Source organism: Stegostoma tigrinum, chromosome 3 (genome assembly GCF_030684315.1).
Source record: "Stegostoma tigrinum isolate sSteTig4 chromosome 3, sSteTig4.hap1, whole genome shotgun sequence".
Classification (NCBI taxonomy): Eukaryota; Metazoa; Chordata; class Chondrichthyes; order Orectolobiformes; family Stegostomatidae; genus Stegostoma; species Stegostoma tigrinum.
The window spans coordinates 84,472,630-84,493,876 of record NC_081356.1 but is presented as its reverse complement, the minus strand read 5'-3'; the positions used below and the strand labels follow the sequence as shown (position 1 = coordinate 84,493,876).

General features: G+C 42.6%; 1 protein-coding gene across 2 annotated transcripts in view; it reads right to left on the bottom strand.

Moving 5' to 3' along the window:
- LOC125451337 (solute carrier organic anion transporter family member 4C1-like) overlaps positions 1–21,247 on the bottom strand; it is a 124,853-nt gene that overhangs the window by 47,113 nt on the left and 56,493 nt on the right. For both annotated transcript variants that reach the window (XM_048528357.2, XM_059644723.1), the window contains 2 exons: positions 15,819–15,940; positions 1,773–1,888 (listed from right to left, as the gene is read on the bottom strand). In XM_048528357.2, coding sequence (XP_048384314.2) covers positions 1,773–1,888; positions 15,819–15,940 — 238 coding nt within the window. The remainder of the gene's footprint in view (positions 1–1,772; positions 1,889–15,818; positions 15,941–21,247) is intronic.

Below are 21,247 nucleotides of genomic sequence, written 5' to 3'. Positions count from 1 at the left end.
AGGAATAACATGTGAAATTTAAATCAAATAACTGACTAATACAATTTGTAAGGCTGCATTAAGAAGCAAAACAGGAAGACACAGATGGTAGAAGGACAAAATAGACAGAATATTTTGGTTTTCTGTCTTCAAGGCCAAAAACAGAAATGGAACTCACAGGCTGAAACATCATTTTACAACAAGTCAAGGATGGTAAATGGTTTTCAGACTTCATATTATATTTTTGTTGGAGCCGTGGAATTTTGCCATGAACTTCTGGCATTTTAACTATAAATGGTCTTCCCCTTCTTAGGCAATCATTCAAGACTGAGGATGACTTTCTCCCACCCCAAAATTATGGATCCTGAGGTGACTAAACAGACAAATGATCCGCACACTCTGTCATAGGTGGGACATGCAGTGTTTGATGACGTGGGTGACTTGGATGCTTGAATTTGCGCACAGTCCTTCTGCTGTTTGAACTTGGGCTCCACCTGGGCTGGTTGGAGATGCTCAAAATGGATAACACCCTCACAAATACTTTTTCTCCAGTTTGGGCGATGTTAAGTGAGAGAATCCCATGAGACAGTGAGGATGTTGCATTGTTCCCGGGAGGATCTTAAACATTTTATCTTCCCTCCATGTTACAGCTTTCCATGACATAGCTCAGAGTTGAAAATTTGCTTTGGAGCTCTTGTGTCAAGCATACAGACAATATGCCCTACCCAGCACAGGTGATTAACTGTAATCAGTGCCTCTATGTTGAGGATGTTGGCATGAGAGAGGATACTAACATTAGGGCATCTATTCTGCCATTAGATTTCAAGGATTTTGCAAAAGCATCCCTTGGTGGTGTTTTCTTGAGGGATCTGAAGCATCTGCTGTATATTGTCCTCCTCTCCAGTTATGTAACATAACTGCCCGGTAGACCGTGAGATTGGGACCAGGTTTGAGGTCTATGTCATCAAACACTCTTCTTCAGAAGGTCAAAGCTGTGCTGGAACACTGGAGATGTTGCTGAATTTCATCATTGATGAGGTATGTCCTCACTGACAGGATGCTCCAAGGTAAGAGAATTTGCTTCCCTGAAATTTAGCCTAAGGCAAATTTTAAATACGTCTCCATGGGTGGACAATGGTACTCAGTCACTGAAACACAGTCACACGTGGCTACAGAGCTTCCTTCGCAGTGGAACAGAAGTTAATAACACAAAAGAAGAAATAAATGAAAACCAAGCTCTTTAAATATTGGACACAGTTAGAAAAATCTTAAAACTCACAGTAAAACAAAGTTTTCAATGTATCTCCTAAAAACACCATTTTACAGAGATTGAAATCAAGAAAGTGTAGGGAGTTGAGAGGCGATGTTATAGAAGTTTATAAAACAATGAGGTATTGGTAGAGTTAATGGTGGTTTTTTCTCCCCCCTAGTTTGGGGAATTTCAAGATCAGCAGGCACATTTTTAACGTGAGAAGAGAGAGATTTAGAAAAGACATGAGAGGCAAATGTTTTACACACAGGGTAGTTTGGGTGTTTAATGAACTTCCAGGTGATTTAGTGGATGTGGGTGCAATTACATGACATGTTTAAAAGCCATTTGGATAGATACATGAATATGAAAGGTTCGGAGGGATATGGGCCAGAACCGGGCAGGTGGGACTGATTTAGTTTGTGTATTATTTTTGGCATGGACTAGTTGGACCAAAGGATCTTTTCCCTTGCTGAATGACTCAATGTCTGGTAGCACATTGTTTCAGATGACATCTCCAACAAAAAAAAATCAAAAATCTTACCTGTAGTACTGCAAAGAAATCCTTAAAGCTGTGTCCAAAATTAGCCTGTGCGAAGGCTTTTGAAGCTTCACCACTGTGGGCCTGAGAAATCTTTTCAAGTTTGATTTTTGTGGTACCTGCAGAGGAGAGTTTGTGCAGTATGAAACTGAATGTAGTTGAAGTATTCAGCTGGATTTTCCGATGGCTAGTCAGTCGTTATCCCAGCATAAATAGGAATAGTACATGGTATCCTGAGGAATCTCCATTTCAGCAGATTCCAAAGAAATTGCCAGGAAAATTGAAGATTCTACTCTTGAAACGCTGAAAAAGTTTCCATTTAAACCAGAGAATTCAGAAGGTTCCAAAGAAATTGAGTAAACTAGGTGCTCAGTAAAAGTTAGATTAAGAAATACATTGTCTCAATTCTGAGTGACGATTAAAGAGACCCCTTAATTACCTGACAGAAGTCCCATTACACATCCTCCAGACAAATCAAAATGTCAGACCCTGACACTCTTTTCCCTTTGTTCTGCACTCAGCATCCTGACCTTTATGATTAGCAATCTTCCGCTTCGGCCATTCCACACCAAACCATGTTTCTCCCAGAGACTGGATGTACTCCATTCAGCCCCCGATTCTGCACTCAACTGCCTTCTCCCAAGCATTGGACAGGCTCTCCCTTTCACCTGTCCTCAACCATCACCCAACACCATTACCCACCCACTCCACTTCATACACACACACCCTCCACTCCCCTCCCCCACTGCTGGACACACTCTTCCTATCAGCTGCTCTGGATGCAACTTTTTTCGCCCCATCTCTCGGCACACTCCTCTCTTCGCTTGATGCTCAACCCATTTTCCCCAAACTGGATTCCCTTACCCTGCTCCTAAACACACTCAGCCCCTTTCCATGTTCTGGACTCAATTACACTTCCTCTCAGTGCTCAACGCTCTCCCTCTTCCCCTATTCTGCACCCGACTGACCTTCCATAATTGCTGGATACACGTTGCCTTTCAGCTGCTCCTCAAATGACCCCTTTCTTCCCTCCTCCAGTTCACAACCAAACTCCTTACTTCTGGACACTCTAACCTATTCCTCAACATCCCTTTCCTGAAGGCTGGATGAACTCCATCCTTCTCCTACTCCGCACTTGCCCCTTCCTCTACTGCTGGGTCTGCTTCTCCCTTCTCCTGCTCCGCATGTGATACCCCACCCCACAGCCACACCTAATTTCTCCCACCAACCCTGACCTGCCCTGCACAGGATCCTTATCTGGTCTCCTTGCCAATTTGCACCTTGGTATCCTATCCACTCTATACCCTATCCCCTGGCACCCTGTCCCCCACCAATGCAACTGGCATCCTACTTACCTGGCACACTATCTCCAGGACCCTAGTCCCTATTGATCTGGCACCTTACTTAATAGCAGTCTATACTCTGGCATCTGAATGCCTGACACCTTATCACCTACCCAACTGGCATCCCACTTACTTGGCACCCTAAACTCAGCGCACCCTATCCTTATGAATGTAGAGTTTGACAGCCTCTTTCAATTTCTGTCTGGATGTTTAAAACTTAGAATATGGCAGCTTACTGCTGTGTAAAAGTGAAGTGGTCTACCTTCCCTGATAGTTCTGCACGATGAAAGAACTGCCAGATGGAAGCACAATTCTGCATTCCCGATGGTGCCCTGATCACCATCTCCTCTCAAAAATATTGAGCTCCCTCCTTTCATAAAACATAAAGGGGGAAGTAGCAATTTGTGTGAGATTGTCACCGCTTGAAAAATCTGACTCTTGATTTCTGAAGTCATGTTTGGCTGTACTGAGAGGTACAGTTCTTGTCCAATCATTATTTTTGAAAAGCCATTAATATAATCAAGAAACACAGTAAAAGCCAAGTAATGAAAACACATGCTGGAGATCACAGCAGGATAGACAGTATCAATGGAAAGAGAGCAAGCTAAAGTTTTGGGTCTCGGTTACTCTTCATCAGAACTGAGTAAGCAGTAAGTTGCCTTACAAAACTAATGACATTTTCGAATATCATGTCTTTACATTGTTACTTTCCTGAGCTCTGAATGCTTGATCATGGAGAAAAACTGAGATTGGATATTGTGATAATGCAGGGCTTGGGACATTTGGAGAAAAAGAAACACAAAGTACTAAACTGCTTGACCTTGTCTTCGCCAGTCCACTATCATTGATTTGTTAGTCCATAATAGTGTTGGTGGCAATAGCCATGACACTGTCCTTGTGGAGATCATTTTGTCTTCACACTGAGAATACTCTCATCCATGTGTTATGATGTTAACACTGTGTACCATACATGAAACAGTTTTAGGACTTATCTAGCAGGTTAAAGCTGCAACTCCATGAATTGCTATGGCCTTTCTGAAACAAAAGAATTTTAAATCACTGTAACTTGTTGTTTTAATGCCTGGCATATCTCTCACTCCTCCATCGCCACCAAGCCATTTGATTAACTAGTTGAAAGGAGAGAATAGAAAAACATGCTGAAAGCAATGTGAGGTGCTCTTGAAAATGAGGTGCCAATTTGATGAAACCACAACACAGGGCAATGTGCTTGTTAAACAGCAGAAGAAATATGCCACATATAATGCAAAGTGATTCCACAATCAACAGATAAAAGAAATATAAAATTATATTGCAATTCTACAAATGGCTTCAAGCTTTGATTACAAAATTAAAAGCAGTCTCCATCTGAAAAATATAGGGAAGACACCAATTTCCATTACTGGCTGAAAATGGTGTCAGTGAGAACAGGCTGATAAATGCTGCGTTGTTATTTTCATCCTAGCATCCTAACTTGGATATAATAGACCAGCCACAGCTACCATGTCTTGGATACCAACTTTCTTATAAAAACACTGTCTCAAGAGCTCAAGTCTCTAGGTGGTGAAGGATGCTAACTAGCTAAAATACTTTGTTTTCCACAATTTCTTATGTGGGGAGAAATAGTATGACAGTGATTTTCCTATATTTAGTCATGCAAGTAACTGTTCAGATGTACACAAATTTAGCATGAGTTAAATTTGGACTTAACTTCATAACAGAATGCTTTAAATTGTCTTGATAAGAATGTGAAGAAATTTGCCGTTTGAACTTCTGTAGTCTTTCCAGTTGTGCTTTCACCCATTCTAAATAGTTTACGTACAGTGAGATTGATCAAGTATCATGCTTTTTGATATTAAATCAGACAGCTCCTTTATCTCTACTCAAACTCAGAGATTAGCGATATTTCAAATTTATTTCTTAGATTGTAAATGGTAGTTAAAGACCACGGAAGTCATCAGGTGTAAAACACAAATCAAAGGATAAGTCACTCGAGTCCACTCTGATCACTTAGCAAGTAACTGAGGCACATAATACCAACACAAATGTTGACATTCTGTAATCTTTACAGAATGGCACAGAGTTGATTCTGCAATGGTAAGTCAAAGCATTTGGATGTATTGCAGTCAGGCCATGAAGATATGATAGTTTATGTGTCAGTTCATTGCAAAGCAATGTTGCATAGGTTTACTACAAGGGACTCAGATGAGGAGTTTAATGTGGCAATTTACAGGAGAAGGCTGATGAGGATGTAAACTGAAATATCTTAGCACTGGCAGATGTTCCAGATCATCTCTAGTTGATCTGAAAGAGCATGGAAGAATCTATTTCAATAGGGCACAGAGCATCACTCAGAGCATGAAGATCCTATTTTCCAGAATGTGGTAGTCATAGACTCATACTGTCATACAGTTATAGAGCACGGAAGCAGATCCTTCGGTCTAAATTGTTCATGCCAGTCAGATATCCTAAAGTGATTCAGTTCCATTTGCCAGCATTTGGTCATATCCGTCTAAACCCTTCTATTTCGTGTACCCATCCTGATACCTTTTAAATGTTGTATCTACATCAAAGCACTAACGGCTTTGAGGCAGCAAAAGGTACCTGCTGTATTATCTTCAACTGCAGTGCAGGCAAAAGCTAACCAACACTCAGAACCAACCAACATTCATGCAGTGGGAGATCAAACAGAGATCACGAGACATGAGCTTGCTGGCATTCATTTTCAGACTGCTGGCATCGTGGCTGCAGATCTCAATGCTCAAAGGAGCTTGTAGCCCCTCATCTCAGTCCAGCAAACATAATACTAGGATTGCTAAGGTGCCACCCTGTGAAAGTGGCAGTGACACCGTGGAGCATGAGCCTATATCTTCTCTCAGCACGACAACATTCATACTCCAGCCAGTGCCAAACTGTCAGTGTCCTTGATGTTCTCTTTTAGTCAGTTGATATAAATTCTTTCGACACATGGCAAGACAGTGAAGTTGGAAGCAGAGCCCTCAGGGTCCAGAGTTATTCAAAGACATCCTACAAAACCACCTTCAGTATCCGCAGTGAAAGTGAGCAGCCTTCCGGCTTCATGCTGCAGCCACTGGGGTTGCACAGTACAGGAACACAAGGGCGGGCAATGACATCTACTCAACAGGCAGCAAGGGTTTACGAATGGTTAAGTAGTTATATTTGTAAAATAGATAACTGGATCAGTTTTTGGATAAAGATATTAATAGAAATTTTTTACAGGTGACATTCATCGCTGGATGTTGACCAGGTTATATTTGAATAAAATGTCATGTTGATGCAAATGTCGGGGATAGTGAAGTCATAATGGTAAAGGGAAATTGTCTTCCTGGGACAAAGAGTCTGAGTGAGCACTCTTGTGTAGATCATCTCTAGTGAAATATCCCCTCCTCCTTGTCTGTTGTTCCTTCATTTAGGCAGATTCTGGATCTCTGTTGACAACAGCCATACACTCATGACAACAGTACTCTGGAGGATGCAGCAGATCATTGTGACTTTGGAAGCATGCTCTGATGTGCCCTAAAGGGCTCCCATGAACCCATCCAGGTATCCAAAGGATTGTTTCAACAAACTATAGTTGATGTTCCTAGTAGTTTGATGGCTCTTATTACATACCTGTTGTTCTCATGCAGAGGGCATCAAGTCATATATACAAGGGTAACCTTTGCTCCCGAGTGTCACCTTCAATTTCTTCTTGCAGACGCAAAGATGGTGGAACAGCAAATGGCCTCAGTATGAAGTCGTTAAAATGCATCTTGCTAAGATAGCAGGAATTCACCAATCTGATGTACTTTGCATGGTCAGCCTTCAACTGCACATAATGTACTGGTAGCTCTCTGCAGGCTGTATTCAGCCTCTTGCTACAGATCAAACCCTCCAATCCTGGCAACATCCTTGTAAATCTTTCTGAAACCTTTCAAATTTAACGACATATTTCCTATTAGTAGGGAGACCAGAATTGAACACAGTATTCTAAAAGTGGCTTCACCACTGTAAGTCAACCGACAACAGGTCAACTGCAGTGGTTCAAGAAGATAGCTCACCACTACCTTCTCAAAGGCAATGAGGGACAGGCAACAAATGCTGGCCAGCTGAGAACGCCCACATCTCAAAATGAATTTAAAAAATTAATGCCCTATACAGCCACAACATGACATCCAACTCCTGTACTCAAAGCACTGACCAGTAAAGGCATGCACGCCAAATGCCTTCTTCACAACTCTGTATACCTGTAACTCCACTTTTAAGGAGCTGTGCACCTGCATCCCAAGGTCCCTATGTGAAATTGACAAGATTAGATTAGATTATATTCCCTACAGTGTGGAAACAGGCCCTTCGGCCCAACATGTCCACCCTGCCACTTTCGAAGCATCCCACCCAGACCCATCCCCCTATAACCCACACACTCCTGAACACTACAGGCAATTTAGCGTGGCCAATCCACCTAACCTGCACATTTTTGGACTGTGGGAGGAAACCGGGGCACCCGGAGGAAACCCACACAGACACAGGGAGAATGTGCAAACTCCACACAGACAGTTACCCAAGGCAGGAATCGAACCCGGGTCCCTGGCGGTGTGAGACTGCAGTGCTAACCACTAAGCCACCGTGCCACCCTAAATGTTTGGAAACACTCCCCAGGGCCCTATCATTAACTGTGTAAGTCCTGTCCTGGTTTGCCTTACCAGAATGCAATGCCTCACATTTATCTAAATTAAAATCCATCTGCCACTCTTCAGCCTACTTTCCCGTATGATCAAGGGCCCATTGTTCTCTGACTATCCTCACTATCCACTACACCGCCAATTTTGGTGTCATCTGCAAACTTACTAACCGTACCTCCTATGTTCACATCCAAATCATTTATATAAACGACAAAAAGCAGTGGACCCACCGATCCTTGCAGCACACTGCTGGTCACAGGCCTCCAGTCCAAAAAACAACCCTCTATCATCACCCTCTATCTCCTACCACCAAGCCAATTTCATATCCACTTGCCTAGCTCTCCCTGGATTCCATGCGATCTAATCTTGCCATCCAGTCTAACATACGGAACTTTGTCCAATGCCTCGCTGAAATCCATATACACAACATCTTTCACTCTGCTTTCATCAATCTTCTTTCTCACCTCTTCAAAAAACTCAATCAAGTTAGTGAGACATGATTTTCCACAGACAAAGCCACGTTGACTATCCCTAATCAGTTGTTGCCTTTCCACCCATTCTTTTTCTTTTCTCTCCCTCTTTCCACCCTTCTCACCTTTCTCTTGGCCTTGGACACCTGGCCCCAGCCCCCAGTTCCTGGTATCCAAAGCAGGGTTCACGGGCCGAAGCCAGGGTGCCAGCAACCAGTGATCTAGAGCAGGGATGCCAGTGGCCAGCAGCCAGCAGCCCAGTGCGAAGTGGGGGCAATGGCCAAGTGTAGAGCGTGGCAGCAGCAGCCCAGGACTCAGCATGCGAAAAGTAACCCAGTGAGGAGCGTGGCGGCAGTGACCTAATGTGGAGTGTAGCAGCAGCGACCCAGTGTGGTGCAAGATGGCAGCCAGCATTCAGACCTGCACTGGTCTGTTGCAGAGAGGCCTTGGAGAAAGACTGTGATGCCTGTCTTTCTAACTTTGCTTCTTATTTTTCTGACCTATGGTTGTACTGCGCATAGCTATAACATAACTTTTTTATTTTTCATTTCTCTTTGCTATAACTAAGGATTGTACCTCAGTATGCTGCACCTAGGATGGCATTGTAAGTGGCAACTTATAACATTTCACTTACTCATGTGACAACAAAACTAATTCAAAATCAATTCAAATTCAAATGCATATAAATCCTGTCCCTGAGAATCCCCTCAAACAACTTAGCCTCCACTGATGTCAGGCACACCAGTCTATAGTTCCCTGACGTTTCCTTATCACCTTTCTTAAATAATGGCACCACATTACCTACACTTCAGTCTTCCAGCACCTCACCCGTGGCTGTTGATGATGCAAATATCTCAACAAGGGGCCCAGTAAACTCTTCCCTAGCTTAACACAAAGTTCTGGTTAATACATATCGGTGTAAGCAAACCCCAACTGTCATCATTAACGTGCATTTCTTCTGGATGTAATTAGCACTAGACTTATAAAAGAAAAAGCAGAACAGGGGATTCTGTCTTTTATTTTTGTTGGGGGGAGGGGATGTGAAGGCAGAAGTGAGGGAAATGCAAGAGATGCAGTTGAGGGCATTTTCAGTCATGAGAAGGGGGAAAATTTACGGTCCTTGAAATAAGAGGACATCTGGGATTTGCAGGAGTGGAACACCCCATCTTGAGAGCAGACGCGGTGGAGTCAGAAGAATTGGGAGTAGGGGATCGCGTTCTTATAGGAGGACAGGTGAGAGGAGGTGTAGTCCAGGTAGCTGTGGGAATCGGTGGGCTTGAAATAGATGTCGGTTTTGAGGCGGTCACAAGAGATGGAGATAGAGAGGTCCAGGAAGGAGACAGAGGTATTGGAGATGGTCCAGGTGAATCTGAGGTTGGGGTGAAAGGTGTTTGTAGAATTGATGAACTGTTCAAGCTCCTGGTGGGAGCACGAGGCAGCGCCGATACAGTTACTGATGTAGCGGAGGAAGAGGTGGGGAATGGGACCAGTATAGCTGCGGAAGAGGGACTGTTCCACGTATGTGATGACGCTGGCATAGCTTGGGCCCATGTGGGTACCCAGGGCCACCCCCTTAATCTGTAGGAAGTGGGAGGAGTTACAGAAGTCATTATTAAGGGTAAGGATGAGTTCTGTCAAGTCGATGAGGGTGTCAATGGAGGGGGATTGGTTGGGCCTGAAGGAGAGGATGAAGTGGAAGGCTTTTAGGCCATCTGAATGAGAGATAAAAGTGTACCAGTGCGAGTGAATTGCATGTCTTGGAGGAGGTGGAAGGAATGGATGGTGTCCTGGACGTAGGTGGGGAGTTCCTGGACCCGGGGGAGAAAACAGAGTCAAGGCAAGTGGAGAGGAGTTCAGTGGGGCAGGAGCAGGCAGAGACAATAGGGCAGTCAGGTTTGAAGGCAATGATGATTCAGGTTCAGAAAGAAAATGGTGCTGTGACTGAGGGGTTTGAGTTATAAGGATAGGCTGGGACTTTTTTCCCTGACATTTTGGGAGGCTGAGGGGAGACCTCATAGAGATATATAAAATCATGAGGGACATGAACAGGGTGAGTAACCTAAGTTTTTCCCAGAGTACGTGAATCCCAAACTAGAGGGCATAGTTTAAGGGTGAGATTTAAAGGGGACCTGAGGGGCAATCTTTTCACCAGATGGTGGTGTGTTTAGGGAGCACGCTGCCAGAGGTGGTGGTAGAGGGTGGGTACAATTTCAGCATTTAAAAGGCACCTGGAAGGGTAGATGAATAGGAAGGGCTAAGAGGGATGTGGGCCAAATGCTGGCAAATGGGACCAGATCAGTTTAAGATATCTGGTCGGCATGGACGGGTTGAATTGAAGCGTCTGTTTCTGTGCTGTATAACTCTATGACTCTATAACTGAAACAGACTTTAATATGTTGCCATGTGGCAAATACTTCTTTTTATACACAGTAGCACAGTTGAGGGCGAATGGAAAATAGATGAGGACAAAGCTGAAAGATGCTCCTAAAGTAGATTTAACAATCAAGCTCTGAGGAAGGGTCACCAGACCCAAAATGTTAACTCTGACTACTCTCTTTGCAGATGCTGCCAGGCCTGCTGAGTTTCCAGCAACTTCTGTTTTTGTTCCTGATTCACAGCATCCACAGTTCTTTCGGATTTTAACAATCAATATGCTTGCCTAATCTGTATAGTGATTGTCAAGGCCATCATAACTTTATTTTGTTATTCATTCACTAGATATGGGTATTGCTGTCTTGGCTTGATTTATTGCCCAATCTTGATCCCTTGAGAACTTGGGTGGTGAGCTGCCTTCTCGAATCACTACAGTCCATGCGCTGTAGGTAGATCCACAATGCTGTTAGGAAGGGAGTTCCAGGATTTTCAGCCAGGAACAATGAAGGAAGATAATATAATTTGAGAATGGAGACTGGCTTGGAGGAACTTGCAAGTTGCAATGTTCCCATGTATCTGAAACTCTTGCTCTTCTGGATGGTAGTGGTTTGGGGTTTAGAAGGTGCTAAGGAGCCTTAGAAAATCTTTGCATCTAGTAGATGGAAAATACTGCTGCTACTGAGTGTCAGTGGTGAAGAGAGTAAATGTCTGTGGATTTAGTGCCAATCAAGCAGGCTTCTTTGTCCTGGATGATGTTAAATGCCTTCAGTATTGTTGGAGCTGCACTCCGTTGGCAAGTAGCGAGTATGCTATCAGAGTCCTGACTTGTCCTTTATTGATGATGAATAAGCTTTGAGAAGGTGAATTACTCACTCTGAACTATTGTTGTATGCACTATATTTATATGGTTAGTCCAGTTCGTTTCTGAGCAATGGTAAACTTAAAGATATTGATGTTGGAGGATTAAGAGATGGTAATACTATTGAGTATCAAGGAGGAAAGTTTAGATTCTCTCTTGGTGGAGATGGTTATTGTCTGGCACTTATGTGGCACTTTAGTCACTTCTCATTTTTCAACTCAAGCCGGGATACTGACCAGGTCTTGCTACATTTTGACATGCATTGCCTCAGTACCTGAGAGGAAACAAATGGCTAAGTGTTGTGTAATTATTAGTGATATCCCCAGCTGTGACCTTATGGGGGGGAAGTCATTGGTGAAGCAAGTGAAGATGGTAGAACCTAAAACACAACACTGATGAATTCCTGCACAAATGTTCTACAGCTGTGATAACTGATGTACAACAACCATACCCATCCTCCTGCTAGGTATGACTCCACCCAGTTCAGAGTTTTCTTCCCAGGTCCCATTGACTCTAGTTTTGCTCAGGCTCCTTGTTACCAATCACAGTCAAATGTCACCTTATCTCTTTAATTCAACATTTTTTGTCCAGGTTTCAATCAAATCTGTAACGAAGTCGGGAACTGAGTGGTCCTGGTGGAACCAATGTGAGTGCCACTGACTAGATTATTGCTGAGCAAGTGCTTCTTGATGATATCGTCCATCATTTTACTGATGATTGAGAGAAGACTGATGGGATGGTAATTGGTTGGGTTTAATTTATCCTGCTTTCTGTCTTTATGGAATATCTGGCTATTGTCCACTCCGTCAGCAGTCAGTGTTATAGCAGTACTGGAGGAATTTGGCTAAGGATGCAGCACATTCTGGAACACACATCTTATGTACAATTGTTGAAATGTAGCCAAATCTTGAGATTCCAGGAACTTCTGGATATCATTTGGAATGAATTGAATTGGATGAAGAATAGTAATGCTGGGGGCCTCTGGAGGAGGCCAAGATAGATCATCCACTCAGCCCTTCTAGCTGCTGATTGTTACGAATGCTTCTGCCTTTTCCATTGATGAATGGGACGTTACCATCTTTGGTTATGGGGTTATCTGTGGTGCTTCCTCATCCAGCAAGTTGTTTAATTGCCCGTCTCTACTTACAACTAGATGTGGCAGGTCTGCAGAGCTTAGATCTGATCAGTTGATTGTGAAATCACTTAGCCCTGCCTATCACTTGCTGCTTATGCTGTTTGGGAAGCAAGTAGTCTTGTTTTGTAGCTTCATCAGGATGACTTATGGGTAAACCTGGTACCATATCTGGCCTGGTCTCCTGGACTGCTTTTTGAACCAGGATAGATCCTCTGGCTTTGCGGTAATGGTAAAGTGTGAGATATGCTGAGCCATGAGGCTGCATATTGGCTGCAGAACGCTTAACTAAATAATCAAAACAAACAGAACAATAATTGAAATAAGTCATAATGCAACTGTATGGTAGTTTGGTTAGATTGCATCCTCTCTGCTACATTTATTTCTGGTTACTGAGACATATGCTCATAAGTTACACACAAAACCCTACCTTTTTAAGCAATCGTTCTCTTAATGTTAAACTGTTTAATTGTGAATTTGAAATCAATTCTTGATATCCCTGCTAAATATGTAAGCGTTAAGTTTAGTTAAGTTCAAGACAGCAAGTACTTAAACATAATTATCCTCCGAAGAAATTTTATTTCTCATATCACCTGAGGCATTTTTGTTATAATACCTTTCATAATGTCATGTATTATTAATATTAGGGATACAATTCGTCATTATTAATGTAAAGATCCAATGAGGGATGGACTTAGGCTGAAAACAGGCTTTTCGGTCCAACTAGTCCACAGTGACCATGTTCCCACACTAAACTAGTCCCACTTGCCTCCATTTGTCCCATATTCCTGCAAATCTTTTAGACGTCGTAACTACCTGCATCTACCACTTCCTCTGGTAGTACATTTCACACACAAACCACTCTCTGTGTGTAAAAAAAAGTTGCCCCTCATGTCCTTTTTAACAATTTCTCCTCGCACCTGAAAATACATCCTCTAGTTTTGAACTCCCTATCCTAGGCTAACGGCCCTTGCTATTTGCCTTATCTATGCCTCTCATGATTTTATAAACCTCTATAAGGTCACCCTCAACCTTCTACGCTTCAGTGAAAGAAGTCCAATCCATTCAGCTTAAATTTACAACTCATACCCTCATTCCTGGCAACAACCTGGTAAATCTTTTTGAAACTCTGTCCAATTTAATAATATCCTTCCTTATAACATGGCAGCCAGTAAAGTAACTAAATTAGCATGTAAGATGAGCCTTGTATTTACCCAACAGCACAGTTACAAAAATATTTTGGGGTGATTGTAATAAGCAATTGCAGATATTAGATGAAATAATTATCTAATCAGCAGAGGATAAGGTCAAGTTTAGAAAATGAAAGCTGAACACATACTTAGGATAGTGAGGGCTAAATGGGATAATAGGCACAGTGACCAACATGTGCAATTAATCTGCGCTTGATGTTTGCAGTGTAGGAAGTTGATTGCTGCAAGCAACTGATACCTTGCGCACTGTTCATTGATTGCATGCGTCAGCAACAGTCCTATTAGCATGATTGCCTAGTGTTGTTTAAAGTCACTCTGCTACCCTTAAAGAGGAGTTAATTTGCGGCTGTTTTTTCAAGTGTGCTGTGGAAGATTCAACAAAGCCTGACCATGATAAAGAGTTAGCACCAAGTTTCTTCATGTTGCACTAGAGGTCTTGTGGGAGACTAAAGCAAAGGAAAGACATCTTGTACCATCAGATCGTAGGAGGAATTGCTGATACATGTTAAAGAGATATCATTAGAAGTCAATGCCAGCCGGGAAAACCTGAATGCAATGTAGAAGGAGGCTGAATAATCCACATGAGTTAGCAAAGTCAGAGTTCATCATTAAATATCTTTCTACCAGGTGTAGTAATAGTCTCACCCACTAATAACTTCATTACATCTCCATCACTAATCTATTGAAAATCCTTGTCAATTATAACCTACTTCTCTCATTCAAATTGTTTAACTGATCGTCTAACACCACACATCACAGTTGGAATGTGCTTCAACAATTTAACCATGCAGATCACATCACCAAAATATAATCACTTACATCAAGGAGCCCAGGAAAATTTGAAGTCAATTGGATCATTACAGGTCATTTTCCTATTGGACAAAGTACATAGTCCCTTTGGTCCAACTTGTCCATGCTGACCAGATATTTTACAGTAATCTAGTCCCACTTGCCAGCATTTGGCCCATATCCTTCTAACTCCTTCATATTCATATACCCATCCAGATGCCTTTTAAAATGTTGTAATTATACCAGCCTCCACCAATCCCACCAGCAGCTCATTCTATACACGCATCACTTCTGCATGAGAAAGTTACCCCCAGATCCCTTTTAAATCTTTCCCCTCTCATCTTAAAACTATGCCCTCTAGGTTTGATCCCCATCGCCCTCAGAAAAAGACCTTGACCATTCGCCCTATCCATACCGCCCATGGTTTTATGAACCTCTATAACATCACCCCTCAGCTTCCAATGCTCCAAGGAAAATAGCCCCTGCCTATTCAGCCTTTCCCTATTTCTCAAACCCTCCAACCCTGGCAAAGTCATTCTAAATCATTTCTGAACACTTTTAAGTTTGACAACATCTTTCCTATAGCAGGGAACCTAGAATTGAACACAGTATTCCAAAAGTGGCCTAACCAATGCCCTGTACAGCCATAGCATGACCTCCCAACTCCTATAACTCAATGTAATGACCAATAAAGGCAAGCATACAACATGCCTTCTTTACTACCCTGACTACCTGTGACTCCACTTTCAAGGAACTATGAACCTGCACTCCAAGGTCTCTTAATTCAGCAATATTTCCCAGGATCTTACCATTAAGTGTATAGGTCCTGCCCCAATTTGCCTTACCGAAGTGCAGCACCTCATAGTTATCTAAACTCTATCTGCCACTCCTTGGCTCATTGGACCATCTGATCAAGGTCCCATTGTACTCTGAGGTAACCTTCATCATTGAATTGTATAAACTGAATCTACACAAACAGAAATATAAATGAATAATATGGCTTTAAATTCAGTTATCCAAGTCCGTTTGTTCACTCTTCCCATCATTTTCTACCATATTTTTCAATGCCCGATCTAAAGCACACTTCATAATAATGAATAGGTGGGCAGCACTTCACGATTGGTTTCAGACAGTTTTGTCTTGCAATGAACAGGTATTTTTTGTGCTTGAAATCAATTAATTATGAGATTTACCTGGTAAGTGCTTTGGGAAACAAGTCAGAGGTAGAACTAGGCACCATGCCAATATCCAGCAGAGAAGAAACCCAATCCACCAAGCACCAAGCCATCGAGGGTCATCTGGCATCAAAGGAACTCTAAAAATTAAATTCAATCTTTTATCATCAGAATGTTTTGATAATGTCCCAATTTTACATTATAGAAGCATATAAAACAAGAATTATATAACGTAATGCTCAATTCTCATCAATTTTGAACAATTCTGTTGGTTCTTTCTTTTGTTCTGCTGAGGGATTTCATTCCTGAATCCTTCATGGTGACACAGTCCCTGCTACCTGACTGATGTATAGCCTCTCAGACTCCACCCCAATCAAATCAGTGTTGCATCTCCAGTCTGAGTAATTGGGAATAGCAGTCACTCTGGGTCTCTGAAAAGAAAAACCATCAACTCTGACTTAAAGGCATGTTCAGGATCTTGCCTGGCCCTGGCCTGCAGGGCCCATTGAAAAGGGCAAGTTCATCACAGGAAAAGTTGAGTGAAGATGCAGGAAGGCCGATAACATCTATTGGGCAATCAGGGCCCTGAATAAGAGGCAACAATAAGTGACAACAAAAAGTGGCCAACAAGGTTGCCAGGTTTTACTTAGTGCTGTGGACACGGGGCCTTGGCTTAGTGTCAATACACGTGGACAAAGACAGACACCAATTCTACTGGGACAACATAGCCATCTTAGATAATGGGAACTGCAGATGCTGGAGAATCCAAGATAACAAAGTGTGGAGCTGGATGAACACAGCAGGCCAAGCAGCATCTCAGGAGCACAAAAGCTGACGTTTCGGGCCTACACATCAGCTTTTGTGCTCCTGAGATGCTGCTTGGCCTGCTGTGTTCATCCAGCTTCACACTTTGTTATCGTAGCGATCCTAGGACAAGCCAAGCAAAGACACGCATGAGAATTCCTGGAGGCCTGGCACTCAAACCAGAACTCCATTGACAAACATGTAGGGTTGAACCCCATATACCAACCACTAAGAAACAAATCTAGAAGTGATACCACCCACCCCAACAAACCAAGACACCTAAATAACACGAGGAACAAAACACCGACACATCACTGGAGGCGCACTGATGATGTTACCCGGCATGGTGAAATATTTGCAAACAAGCTTATCAGCTTGGTGAGCAAGTGAGCAACCGCAAAAACAATCCAAGCTACAAATCTTCTCAAAAACTGTAATGGGTAGCATCATCAAAAGGACATCCAAATTTTGATTGAAATGATTACTACTGTGCTCGTGGAGAGTGATTTTTACAGATTCAGAGAGGAGTGGTGTTTGAAGATATGATCAGAAAAAGAGAAGAAAAATAATAGTTCTTTCATATGTTGGAGATTCCAAAGTAAGAGTCAGTAGACCCCTTCCTTTGGGCAAACAATGGCTATTTCAGGACCATAATAGTTAAGACTGGCAATACATGCAGTCCATTCATTTCATTCAGTGACGCTTTATTTTTCTTTTGATTTTCTCCTAACTTTTTTTCAGATTCCCTACAGTGTGGAAACAGGCCCATCGGCCCAACAAGTCCACAATGACCCTTGAAGCATCCCACCCAGACCTATCCCCCTGTAACCCACCTAATCTACACATACCTGAACACTATGGGCATTTTAACACAGCCAATCCACTGAGCCTGTACATCTTTGGGCTGTGGGAGGAAACCGGAGCACCCAGAGGAAACCCACGCAGGCACAGGGAGAATAATTAGATTAGATTAGATTCCCTACAGTGTGGAAGCAGGCCCTTTGGCCCAACAAGTCCACACCACCCCTTGGAGCAACCTAACCAGACCCATCCCCCTACAACCCGCACACCCCTGAACACTATGGGCAATTTAGCTTGGCCAATCCACTTAGCCTGCACATCTTTGGACTATGGGAGGAAACCGGAGCACCCGGAGGAAACCCACGCAGACACGGGGAGAATGTGCAAACTCCACACAGACAGACGCCTGAGGCTGGAATCGAACCCGGGTCCCTGGCGGTGTGAGGCAGCAGTGCTTACCACTGAGCCACCGTGCTGCCCCACGTGATTGCATCATTGCTCTCAATCTTGCTATTTTCCAGCACTCTGGTGACCCTCTGACAGCATGCAGCATGTCATTTGTTCTGTGTAATGGGAGTTCTTTTTTCCTTCTGTTGGCTATCTCATTTGTTCACTCAATCAATTATAGACATTTTCCTGATCAATCTGTTCAGAGATGTTATTATCCACCTCTGCAGGAAGTAGGATTTGAAGTCAGGCCTCCTGACTCAGAGGCAGGTAAGCTACCATTGCTCCACATGTGCCCGGCTATCTTTCCCAGCTACCTGTATGCAATTTTCATTTAAAATGTAATGCCAGGATTTTAATTTTTTCAACACAGAATCCTCATAAGGCTATTTTAAAGGTGTGGCATGTTGTATAAAGGAATGAATATGAAAGGGTTAATCTGAATAATCTCCATCTGGTTTGATGTATCACACAGGCACTGTGTACAGCATCAGCCAGTTTGGATTCAGCACAGTTTGGATACTCTTAGGCAGGTCATGTAGACTGCAGTTGAAATCTCCTCATGGAGACTCACATGTCTTGCCTGCTTCCTGTTCATAATAGTTAATATGTCAACGTGACAATATTTTGAGATGGAGTAAACTGCATCCTATTGTGAAGGACATGAGCCTCTTCTGCTGAGACCTATTTGTGATTCATCCTTTACCACAGTCTATAGGGAGCTCTTAGATGAACGCAAAAAGGTTTGGTGGCAATATTCAATCAAGGCCTTCTCATCATATCAGATTACAACATGGTACTAAATCTTTCCTTCATTATAATACTTAATTACTTTAGCAATATGTTATTGAAATGAAAACAAAAGATACTGGCAAGAAGCAGCAGGCAGGGAGAATGCAGCAAATTGCAGTTGTGTCACTCAATAGATGTAGATATCCTGAAGACGTTGACAGCAGAGCCTCATTATAACTTGTTCATCCATTTGCAACTCAACGCGATTTGACAAGTTGCATTTCATTAATAGGAGTCTACAATAGGGGACCCTGGGTACAATCCAAGCAACTTACCAAGGAGCCTTCGACAGCAACCTCCAAAACCATGTACAGTTCTGGCCTTATTTGAGAAAGAATGTACATGGTTCAGATAACTGATGGATGCTTTTGTGATTGGAATGCTGTTTAACAAGAAGAAAATGTAAAGTTGAACTTTACTGCTCTTATTTCCTTTATATTTGTGTTCTGGTTTATTTTCTGTGTTTTATGACGGCACTGAAGAGTGGCAACACTATACAACACTTTTCACTGTGTTTGTAATAAAATACATGCGACAGTAAATCAATCAATCAATAAATCAATCAATCTATAGGCTTCTGGAGAGTTTTGTCTCTTGGTTTTTGTGGCATTTGTAATGATTTTAATTTGACTGCAAGGGTATGATTAAGAAATATGTAGATGATAAAAATAAAAATTAACTTTCTAGTTGAAAATAAAGAAGGATTATAGCTAGGAAAAGATATATATGCTGAAGGTAGGATGGGTGGTGGGAGGGATTGGAGTAAACAATAGGTAAGGATGGAGGCCAGAGAAAGAGAACAGTGGTTGGTCAGTCAAAAGAATGGGTAATGGTCAGCCTAGGAGAGTCAATAGCTGCTAATGGGGACTATTAGTAGCTGACAATGGGTTGGTTGTGGCAACAGCCATGGCGATGTCAAGATGTGATTCATCAGTGTTGGCGTGAGGACATGGGAGAAGGCATTCAGGTCCCAAAATGATTGAGCTCTGTAATGAGTCTGTATTTGTTGGAGAAGTGCAGCAAGCCTGAGAGAGAGATGTTGGCCAGGGAACCCAATGGTGTGTTGAAGTGGCAGACAACCAGATCTGGGTTGCCTGCTATCTTCAGCATATTGGCCAACTTTATCCTAGTTACCATAAGTTCTGAAGAGATACTGGACTTGAAACATTAACTCTGCTTTCTCTCCACAGATGCTAGACCTGCAAATTATTTCTGCAATTTCTGTTTTTGTTTCTGATTTCAACCATCTACAATTTTTATTTTGTTTAGAGTTAACAAGAATCAGGGAGAAAACTCTCCCTGGTTGGAGTCACGCTTGGAACAAAGCAATATGGCTGCGGCTATTGGAGGCCAATCATCTGCCTCAGGAAATCGCTGCAAGAGTTCCTCAGGCTAATGTCCTAGACTTCTTCATTCTTCAGCTGCTTCAATAACCTCATTTTCATCAAAAGGTCAGAAGTGGGATGCTTGCTGATGATTATATCATGTTTACGCACCATTCGTGACTCCTCAGATATTGAAACTATTTGAATCTTTATGCAACAAGTCCTGGACAACATCCAGACTTACGTTGATGAGTGGCAAATAACAGATAATGACCATCCCCCAACAAGCAAAAACCTAAATATCTTCCCATGATATTCGACAGCATTACCATCAGTAAATTCCCAATTTAGCAGTTCTAACATTAAATGTAACATGTTGGCATGTACCATTGATCAGAAATTGAATTGAACCATCTGTATTAATACTGTGGGTACAAGAACAGGTCAGAGACCAAGGATTTTGTAATAAATAACTCACCACCTGTCTCCAAATGCCTATCCAGGCAATAAATAACTTACCGCTTGTCTCCAAATGCCCATCAAGGTAATAAATTGCTCACCGCCTGTATCCAAATGGCTACCAACTATCTACAAGGCACAGGTTAGGAATCTCACGTGCCATGATGAGCACAGCCCCAACAACACTGAAAATGATTGACACCATCCAGGGCAAAGCAGGCCACTTGACTGGCACCACATCACCGTCTTCAAAATTCACTGCCTTCAACAACGAACACAGTGGCACAGTACGTACCACCATAAGATAAACTCAAGTTCCACACCAATGTCCTCTGACAGTGCCTTTCCCACCCAGAAGGACAAAGGCATTGGATACATTGGAACATCACCTGCGCCCTCCTTTCCAAACCAAACACTAACCTGACGAGGAAATATATGAATTATCCTTCATATCACTAGGTCAAAATATTTGAACTCACTTTCTAACAGCACTGTGATGTCCCTAGGCCACATGGACTGCAACAGCTCATGAAGATAACTCATCACCACCTTCTCCAGTGCAATTGGGATGCCTGTCTAGTGAGCCCACATCCCATAAATGAATTTAAAAAAATAGAAACCTCAGAACTGCAGGCTCCAGCCTAAGGGACCAACTTTAAGTTCTGAGGAGAAGGAGGGAACCTCAAAAGAGTTCACACTCAAATCCTTACAGAGTGAGTGTGAAATGAACCTTAGGATCCTGAATGAGCAGCAGCTATCTCAATCATGGAGCACTCTTGGGGCAATCCTGAAATGGACATCTCCTCCACTTTCCTGTAA